General features: G+C 48.6%; 1 protein-coding gene across 1 annotated transcript; it reads left to right on the top strand.

Moving 5' to 3' along the window:
- The first annotated feature begins 292 nt into the window (after positions 1 to 292).
- LOC114694372 (apolipoprotein L6-like) lies at positions 293 to 9,252 on the top strand. Its single transcript, XM_028871291.2, has 4 exons — positions 293 to 402; positions 3,955 to 4,051; positions 6,886 to 7,735; positions 8,820 to 9,252. Exons 2-4 carry the CDS (start codon positions 3,978 to 3,980, stop codon positions 8,838 to 8,840), a joined length of 945 nt encoding a protein of 314 aa, XP_028727124.2. The 5' UTR covers positions 293 to 402; positions 3,955 to 3,977; the 3' UTR covers positions 8,841 to 9,252.
- Positions 9,253 to 10,686: the final 1,434 nt, after the last annotated feature.

Genomic DNA, 10,686 nt, shown 5'->3' with positions numbered 1-10,686 from the left:
CACTGGCTGAGGAAAAAGAGCAGACATGGACTAACAGATTGCCACTTGCGAGGGGCACATGGCTTTGCATTCTTATGTACTCCAGTTCTCTCCTTTGAACTGAGTTTGGTGTGTTTGTTACCCTGTGTTTAATTATGAAACGTCCAGAGACGATGGATCCTTAGCAAGGATTGCTCTAGCTAGCTGTTCCCCAGACAGAGACACTTCCAACAGCAAGTTAGTTTCTGGGAAAATAACAGGTCTCTGATTCCACCTCTCTGGACTGTACTCACATCGCTGAGAGTGTCTGTCTTCTGCAGGGAGGACAGACAGACCTCTTCCCTGCTGAGCACCCCAGTCACTTGCACTGTGAAGGAGAGCAGGGCCGTCCTTCCAGACATCGCCACAGCAGAATCTGCCAAGGTACGTTCTGGTCCTCCAGTCAACTTGGGGTAGAGGAAGGCCATTATGGGTCAGAGGTGTAGTAATCAGGCTGGATACTGAAAAACATCCAGAGGGCTGGGGTGGCCTTGGTAGCAGAGTGCTTGCTAGACTGTGAGAGCCCCGGGTTTAACCAAAAACAGTGTGGGGGGGTGGGGGGGGTGCAGGGTGTGGGGCACAGAGACCTGTCAAGCATACTTGAACACTCTCCTCAGCCACACTCTCCTCATCTCTGCCCTCTCCTCCTGCTGAGCTGTGACACTGGGTGGTTCAGTCTCCCCTTGTCCTCTGCCTTTCTCCCCTTTACCAGTTCCCTCCTCCGCTCTGGCTGGACACTCACTCACCCCTGCCTCCTTCACACCAGTGGGACGGCTAACGGCCTCCGGAGCTCAACCAGCAGCCAGCCTCCCTCAACACACAACACAGAAATACCCCTCAGCCTTTGCTCAGTGCAGGGGTCAGCTGAATAGTCATCCACACCTCAGGCTTGACGTTGTCCTTGGATCTCACACCTCATGGGCCCTGGGGAAAATCTAAGAGTTTCCATAACCTGTCCCAAGATGCTAACATTTGCTCCAAGAACAAGGTCTTTCTTCCTGTGACTCCTTCTGTTTCTTCTCCACATCCTGAAAAATATCATCCCCACACTGGCCCATGCCCCCCACCCCGCCCTTTATCCCCACACTGGCCCAAGCCCCCCAATCACCATACTGGCCCGTGCCCATCAATCACCACACTGGCCCATGCCCCATACCCCATCCTTTATCCCCACACTGGCCCATGCCCCCCAATCACCACACTGGCCCGTGCCCCCCAATCACCACACTGGCCAGTGCCCCCACTGCCTTTGAGCTCCTAAGATCTTGCAGACTAGGGCTCTGGAGACCTTGGATCTGATATCTCGTCTCTGACAGTGGCAAGGGTGGCTGACACAGAGTTCCTGGGGTCTTGGGATTTCCTGGGCTTTCCTGAGGGTCCTTTTGAGTTTTACAGAGGCCGCAGTATGGATGGATGAGTGGTTAAGCCATCCTCTATCATGTGGCTGAGCTGATCTCCAGCCCCTGTTCCCTCTTGGAAATCTAATTATAGTTGTTTGTCTTGGTAAGCACTCCCAGATCCTTAGGGGCTTTCCACAGTCACCTCATTCCAGAAGCTCCATGACTGAAAGGACCGCTATGTCTTTTCATCTCCAGGGCCCTGTCTCGTGGGAATGCCAAGGGTCTTAGCTATGCCTAGAACAGGGAAGAAGACATAAATATATTTCTTGCCACAGCAGGGGCATATCCCGGAGCTGGTAAGACGGCTCAGCAGGTGAAGGTGTGTGCCACCAACCTGATGACCTGACTTTGATCCCCAGGACCCAGAAGGGGAAGGGGAGAATCAGATCCTACAAGTTGTCCCCACCCATCACAAGTACACAGAGGCACAAAGGTGCCTCCTGACCCCATGCTCACAAAATTAAGTAATCAATGTAAAAATCTGTCGGATAAAAATCCAAATGCATTTAATTTTAAGGAATTGATTGACCTCATTTTCACTCCTAAAACTGAGTAATGCTTCACAATGGAGAGAGGGTTCCAGTGAGCTGAGTGGGCAGGCTGGGTCCACAGACCTGGAAGGGTGGGGTGAGGGGGAACAGCATGGAGCAGTGGTCAGGTCAAAGTTACTGCCCTGCTGCAGCAGGGACCTCACGTGACCGCAAGTTCATTTACTCATATATATTTATATGTGTATGTATATTAATATACACACACACCAATCATCCACATATATGTATAAATTAATATATACATATATATTTATATATACTTATATCAAATAATTAATTGATTTTGGTGAGGATTAGGCAGAGAGAACCTTTGCTGAAACTGTCCTGCAGGCAATGGGGTGCCAGCTCTCTCCTGACTTCTCTGAGGGTGACAGACACCCTTTGGTGTCCCTTTGGTCTGGAACAAGGCATGGGCCACCCCAGCTTAGGCTTTTGTTTGGTGTGTTGGTGCCCAGCACATGAGTTCAGCCCAGAAGGATGAATTCTCTGCTGAACATATATTACAAAATCCAACATAATGTTAATATGTCCTTGGAAATACAATTTGTACAAAATCCTTATCAGTGTTGTGTTGTTCTGTGAAAATGAACTTGTAATCATTATTATCATTTGTTCTCAATAGCCAGTAAGAAACAACCCCAACACATCAATCAATAAAACAGAGAAACCCCTTGCAATGTATTTGTATCATGAAATCCTACCTAGCCATAGTGATTTTAAACTTTAGATACCGTCGACAACATGGTGGATTCCACAGAGGTTCTAGTGAATGACAGAAGTCACGTGGACTGGGGTGGTGCTTCAGTCCACACAGGGCTTGCCGTGCAACCTGGGGTTTCAATCTCCAGAGCCCAGGTTAAAAAAAGGAAAGCCGGGCACGGCAGCATGCTACACAAAAAGGAGGGAGGAGACAGGACGATCCTGGCTCACTGGGCAGCCAGCCCAAGGCAGCTAAGAGAGCTACTGGCCTGTGAGAGACACTGCCTCAAAAGCAATAACAGCAGGATGGAGAGATGGCTCAGTGGTTAAGAGCACTGGCTGCTTTTCCAGAGGACCTGGGTTCAGTTCCCAGCAGCCACATGGCAGATCACAGCTGTCTATAACTCCTGTTTCAGGGGATCCAATGTCCTCACACAGACATACATGCAGGCAAAACACCAATGTACATAAAGTTTTAAAAAAGCAAACAAAACAAAACAGAGCAAAAAAAAAAAAAAAACAATAATAGCACCTGGGGAACAACTCCTGAGATTGTCCTCTGACCTATACACACAAATACACATGCAGACACATGTGCACACATATGCACTCACATACACATAAAAAATGAATGAGCCAATTTATCAATGGTTCTAGAAGTCAGAGTGTGGTGCCCCTCTGGGGGAGGTAGTGCTGAGAGGAAGTCGTGAGTCTTGACTGTGACAATGTTGGGGACAGTAGCTCTGTTCTGCTTTCTAAGGTTTCAGTTCCTGCAATCTAAGAATATTAAATGGAAAGTGAAAGAAGTCATGCATAAGTTTTAAACTGTATAATGTTGTGAGTTGCCCCTCCCGTGACATGACTTAATTCTCTATCCAGTGTTTCTGATATGCTACCTACCCATTAATCCCTCAGTGTAACGTGGTCTACAGAGGGCTTGGTGCCATCCTGGGTCTCCGCAGCCCATCAGGATCTTAAGGGGAAATGACTCTCTGGTTCTCAATTATCCCAATGCCAAAGGAACATATTTTGGGGTGACAAATTCGGCTGCCTTCCAATGTAAATACTTAACACTCATTGGGCTGAGTGCTACACTGGGTATGCAGCTACATATAGGCTATACCTTAATTAAAATTTAAAAAACAGTAGTTTGCAGATATTTAAGTTAGTATAAACCATGGTTTGGTATGATTTCAATTCTGCATATTTTAAAAATCCTTCCACACTTGAATTTTGTAATGTTTTATGATATTAGCAGTAAATTTGCTTTCTATATTTCCAATTAGAAGACAACTTGACCCATAAGGACATGGCTTTGGTGCTAATGCGAAAGATGAACCATCCTGCGGAGAAGGAATATGAGGCTGATGTTGGCTGGCAAAGGTAACCCAGGGTGGGTTTCTCGGGCAGCATGTGTCCTTTCAATCAAGAATAACCACTTGTCCTGGTCACTGTCCTATTCTTGTGAAGAGACATCATGACCAAGACAACTCGTAGAAAGGAAAGCATTCAACTGGGGGCTTGCTCACAGTTTCAAAGCTTAGTCCATACCATCATGGCAGGGAGCATGGCTGGCACCCGTGGTGCTGGGGTAGTGGCTGAGAGCTTTGAATCCTGATCGACAGGCAGAGAGAGAGAGAGAGAGAGAGAGAGAGAGAGAGAGAGAGAGAGAGAGACTAGGCATGGGGTGGACTTTTAAAACCCCCAAGCCCACCCCCAGTGACACACTTCCTCCAACAAGGCCACACCTCCTGATCCTTTCAACAGTTCCACTCCTTAGCAAGTAAGCATTCAAATGTATGAGCCTATAGAGGCTGTTCTTATACAAACTACCACGCCACTTCAGGATCGCTGTGTGGGAAGGGGGGCTTATCTTCCCAAAGTCTCCATAATGCCAAGGAAGTGCCTTTTGCTTGGGGAGAAAATACTCCATGATGCTGTCTATAATATTTTGGAGGGTTAAGTAAAAATTTAGTCAGATGTGCCATGTTGGGCTCAAGGACAGACATTGCCCCACTCTGAGGCTTCTCAGTTGGAAGTTCCAGAGAGAATGAAATCTTCTTGGCTCATATGCCACACAGTAAAATATGTGAACTAATATAGTGAAAAAATTCCCTTTCCAAAACATCAGTGAATTCAAGGTCAGTCATGCACTAGGTCCACAGCTGGACCCCAGCATCATGCAGCAGCTTGTGGGAGGCAACAAGTGATGGTGAAATTTCACAGAGCTGAAGTGTGAGCTCATACCATGTGGGGATGTGACTGCCCAACACAGAGGGTTCTGGCCATAGCAGGCTACAGCGTCCATTGTCTAAAGCCATGTAGAAATGAGACATCAGGGGCTGGAGAGATGGCTCAGAGGTAAAGAGCACTGACTGCTCTTCCAGAGGTCCTGAGTTCAATTCCCAGCAACCACATGGTGGCTCACAACCATCTGTAATGAGATCTGGTGCCCTCTTTTGTGCACCTGCAGTCATACATGCTGTATACATAATAAATAAATAAATCTTTAAAAAGAAAAAAAAAGAAACGAGACATCATAGCCATGTAACGTGCACTCTGTAACTGTAGATCTATGTCTGTGGGTCAACCCACCTCAGATGGCACGCCATGTAGTCAGGCCTGTGATGCTTGCATCTTCACTAACAAGGACAGACTTTCTTTTTCAAGTCAGTCCATAATGATACCGCATCTATGTTCTACAAGATACTGTATCGCCTAGACTCTAGATTCCTTAGATTATTCAACAGACAGGGGCTGATGGACAGTGTTAATGCACACCTTTAATCCCAGCACTTGAGAGACAGAGACAGTCAGATCTCCGAGTTCTAGGCCAACCTGGTCCACGTGGTGAGTTCCATGACAGCCAGGACTACCCAGAGAAACCCTGTCTTCAAAAACCAAAAATCAAAACCAAACCAAAACAAATGAACAGAAAACAAAAAAAAAAAAAAAAAAAAAAAAAAAAAGGACAGAGGCTATGGGTAGACTTTATATGTAAAAAATCCTGTGCCGTTTTATCTACAGGACTTCAGTGTTGGAGGACTCTGGTGTCTGTGAGGGTCCTGGACAGGGCACAGGGTGTGGTCGGTGGGGAATCCTGACTCCAGCTGACACAGGAGAGAAACAGCAGGGTTCACGGAGCAGGTTCCTCTGAGAGGCCCCTTTTCTCCTTGGGCATTGGGTTTCTCCCTCTCTGCTCCCCTGCTGTTCCCAGCTCCACCTTCCCCTTTGGGCTGGGCTCCTATGGTGTCACCAGCCTCTGCTCTCCTGAGGAGTCACATGAGGGACACAGTATGGGAAGGGGCCTGGGGGGCAGCTTTGCCCTTCCCAATACTGGCCCTGGGGAAGCCAAACCCCACTGGGCTGGCAAAGATCCTCACCCTCCCTTCAGTAACATGAAGGAAGAAAGGACTTCCTTGCAGATCCATCCCATCTGCCGAGGGACCCAGTGAGGTGGCCAAGGAGGATGTGCAGACACTAGTCACCATCCATCTCAGGCCTCTCAGAGTGTGGCGCAGACGTGAAGGCCCAGCTGCTGCAGCCAAAGTCAAGATGGTCAGAGTGCAGCTGTGTTACACAAAATGGTCTCTTTCTCCTCTTCCTCCTCCTCACCTCCCTCCTCTTTCTCCTCCTTTCCCCTGCCCCCCTCCCCCTCTGCCTTCTGTGCCCTTTTCTTGGTCAGGACAGTGGCATCCCCTCCTCCAGGACAGCACTCCAGTTCTTCAGAGCAGGGCTGGGAATGTCCCTCAGGGCCGTCCTGTCTTCTCCATGTCTTTGAACAGGGCCGAGGTCACCCCCAGTGCTCTGCCCAACTGTCCCTCTTCTGAGATTCTTCACCTCATTATACCGTCACTTCCCGCAAAGGTCGCCCTCAGTGGCCCACAGGGGCTTTTTTTTTAAAGATTTATTTGTTTTTGTTTGTTTGTTTATTAATTATGGTGTTCTGCCTGCACGTATGCCTGCAGGCCAGAAGAGGGCACCAGATCTCATTAGAGATGGTTGTGAGTCACCATGTGGTTGCTGGGATTTGAACTCAGGACCTCTGGAAGAGCAGCCAGTGCCCTTAACCATTGAGCCATCCCTCCATCCCCCCACAGGGGCTTTTTAGGGAGATGTGGGAAGGGTTCAAAGTTAGGAGTAGTGGCCACCTGGGAGGCCACTTGGGCTTCTTCCTCTGGGATGCTGAAGCCAAGTCTTTTTTTCCTCACCCACAGTGATGAGGATGGTGGTCCTCTGGGTGGACACGCGACTGATGAGGGAGAAGTAGAGGTTGAAGATGATGCCCTGACAGATGAAGAACTTGCGTTTTTAAAACAGTTCCCTAGCCGGAAAAAGGATGCGGAAGAGCGCATCAGAAAACTCTATGCCATTGCAGACAGCATTGACAAAAGCCACCAAAAAGCCACCAAGACCAACGTGGTGTCTAAGTCTGCATCAGTCGTCTCTGGATTCATGAGTCTCATGGGTTTGGCCCTTGCTCCAGTAACTGTAGGTGGAAGCCTGATGTTCACTGCTGCTGGGGCAGGTTTAGGGGTAGTTGCTGGGGTCACCAATATTGTGACCGATGTGAAGGAAAATTTTCGCAAGAGAGAAGCCCTAGCTGAGGCCAACCAAATCATGCCTACCAGTGAGGAAGATTTGGAGTATGTCGGAGGGAAGAAGATGGCTTATGTCACGGCCACTGGTGGGATTGTCTACAAATGTGGGCGCGCCTGGGAAACTCTCGGAATGAACGCCCGAGCCCTCAAGCTCTCCAAAACACACCCGCATCTCACCTCGGCTGCCAAGAAACTCCTTACTTCTGGCCAAGTCTCAGCTCAAAGCAGCAGGCAGGTGAAAAAGGCCTTTCAAGGCACAGCCCTGGCAATACCCAAAGGTGCTCTCATGAAGAATGGTGTATTGACCTCCTTCTTTCTTGCCAAAGACATACGTTCTCTCTATGCGGATTGGAAGGACCTGGAGGCTGGATCGCCAACGGAGCTTGCAAAAGAGTTAAGAGAGCGGGCTGAAGTGCTGGATCGGGTATTATCAGACGAGACCCGTCGCTACCAAAGCCTGAAGAAGGTGAGGGCCAGGGTTTGGAAGGGGCCGGGAGGCATAAACTGTGATCTGTGGAGCCATGTAGAACAGCATGATTAAGGGAGCCTGTGTGTGTGTGTGTGTGTGTGTGTGTGTGTGTGTGTGTGTGCGCAGCAATGTCTCTCACCACATGGCATATGGCAGCCCCAGAGGTCTGTCCTAGTGAGGCTTCCATTGCTGTGATAAAAACCATGATCAATAATAGCAACCTGTCGAGGAAAGGGTTTATTTGGTCTACAGGAAACATTGAGGAAAGCCAAGGCAAGAGCTTAGTGTAGGTACTTGGAGGCAAGAACTCGAGCAGAGGTCATGGAGGAACACTGGTTCTCTCCCTCTCCATGGCTTGCTCACCTTGCTTCCTTGTGTCACCCAGGACCATGTCCCAGGGGTGGCACCACTCACAGTAAACTGGATCCTCCCATATCAATCATTAATCTGAAAATACCCCACACACTTACCTACAGGCAGTGTGATGGAGGCACTTTCTCAGTTGAGGGTCCTCTGCCCAGGTCTCTAGCTTGTGTCAAATGGAGAAAAGAAAAAAAGCTGATCTCAAAGCTAAGAAGTGGTAAGCTGGGCTTGGTAACCCTCACCAAGTACCATCCCAGCACCCAGAAGGCAGAGGCAAGTGAATCTTTGTGAGTTCAAGGCCAGCCTGGAGTACATAGTAAATTCCAAGTCATCCATAGTGAGCCCCAAACTTGAACGCTAGGTAGTGGTGGACCTAGGATGGCAAATACTGGCACTTGACACCTGGCTGCTGGGAAGCAGCTGCCTCATGAAGCCAAACCTGGCCTGGGGCTCTCCTAAGATTAGTGGTCTTCCTCCTCCCACCTCTTCCTGCATCCTCTTCCTCAGACAGGCCTTCACTTACACAGTCTAAGATGACCTTTAACTCACTATAGCCCAAGCTGGCCTTGAACTCACAGGAGTCCTCCTGTCTCAGTCTCATGAGTGCTGGGATTGTGTTTTGCAGCACTGATCCTGGCTCTTCTTTTTTAACAACAAGACTGGGACATCACAATTACATCCTACTTACCTTGGGCTTTGTTTTTTTTTTTTCCCTCAGAAACTCAAGAGACTCAAGTGAGGTGTTCTTTGATAACGGCCCTGGAGACAGCCTCAGCCTCTAACTTCGATCAAGAAAGCAAGCCTCGGGGCAGCAGTGAAGAGGAGCTGAGGCCATGGATATTTGAGATCAATTAAAGGGGACCAGGGCGGGGGTAGCAAGGCTGGCAGAGGTGATGACTGGAGGCTCATACACAGGGAGGTGCCACGGAGTTGAGGAACCTGTCTGACTCCATTTTGAAGGCAGAAGCCATTTTGTTATTTTGTTAAAAATAAGTTTCCATTTGCTGTAAGAGCTGAGTTTCTGTTTTCTAGAACCAGACCTGCCCCAACCCATGACCTTGTTTTTGAGAACATCCTGACCCTCCCTAATCAGTGACCACCTGATGATAACTGTTGATTTTTTGCAATGTTTTTTCTGTACTTCTTTGTCTTGCGTCTATAAATTTCTTTGCAACTACTCGTGATTTTATTCCTTAAAGGGGCCCTGAGAAACACTCAGTACTACTCTCCTTGACCTAGGAGTCAGTGGATGGTCAACTCTTTGGTGCATCCCATTAAAATAAAACTTGTGTTAATCCCAAAGATGGGAGGAGAAAGATGACCGACCCAAATCATCATGGCCAGATTAATTAAAGCAAGCAACTAATGAAGGCAAGCTTTTTATTCATGTACAATGGGCTGCCTCCCCCTAAGGTGAGGTTCAAGAGGTCAGCATTGAATGTAAGGAAGACAAGGTTTTTATAGCTCGGGGTAAGGGGTTTCCAAATGGATTTGTTGGGCAAAATAGGCTAGGTTATAGGAGTAGGACATAAACATAACCAGTTAGTCATGACCCGAAACCAAGACATGATTGCAAGGTGGTCATAGCCAAAGGTAGTCATAAAAAAACTTGTAGTCATAATTGAAAAGCTTTTGCACCCTGATAAGCCTCTGTGCCAATGCAGCAATCCAAATCAGACTGAATTAGAAAAAAAAAAATCCCCTGTTTAATGGGTAAAGCATTCCCTGGTGATTCTCCAGCCCCTCAGAGAGGAGACACGGACGAGAGACTGAAAAACCATGTGTCTGTTTTCTGGGATGCAGTTTAAATACCCTGTGGGAGTGGTCTTGAGCATCTCTAGGGGAGGAGCCATGTTTGGCGGATCTTTCTGAGGGGGCAGGGTCTGGGCAGAGAGGTGGGGCTTCCACCAAAAACATTCCAGACTCTTTGGGTCTATGGGTGCCAGGGTGCCAGGGACTGAGGTGGAGCTTCCACCAGAACATTCCAGACTCTTTGGGTCTATGGGTGCCAGGGTGCCAGGGGCTGAGGTGGAGCTTCCACCAGAACATTCCAGACTCTTTGGGTATAGGGACGCTGGTTCGAGTCTGACTACTTCCTGTGGGCATGGGGTGACATGGGGAAGAGGAGTAGGGAATTGGTAGACTCACATTCAGCAGGAGGTGTGAGTGGAGGAGAATCCAGTTAATTGTCATCCTAGAGACAGACCTCAGGCGTCTGTTTCTTGAGGAAGCAAAGAAGGCAAGTTTCTAGGGGAAAAAAATAGATCATTATCATCTGCCCTAGTTGTACGGCAAAGATGAATGTAGAGAGCAGAAGAGCAGATAGGCCCTTTATTGGGTCATCTTGGAAAACTGGAGGGTGGAGGGTCCCAGCGGCTGGACAGACCATGTATCCTGAATAGGTGCCCACTTGGGCCTGGAGAGATGGTAACAACATGGATGTCACAGGAGCTTGGCAACTGAGGGGGTGGTGAGGATCACAGTATGAGGTCCTGCCCCTCGGGCCTTGAGAGACTTAGGAGCTAGCTGTTTGAGGAGTCCTCTGTCCCCTGGGGAGGGTGGGGCAGGCTCAGGGGCAGTTGGGT

Source organism: Peromyscus leucopus, chromosome 20 (genome assembly GCF_004664715.2).
Source record: "Peromyscus leucopus breed LL Stock chromosome 20, UCI_PerLeu_2.1, whole genome shotgun sequence".
NCBI classification, from domain to species: domain Eukaryota; kingdom Metazoa; phylum Chordata; class Mammalia; order Rodentia; family Cricetidae; genus Peromyscus; species Peromyscus leucopus.
This window is presented reverse-complemented; position numbering and strand designations above follow the sequence as displayed.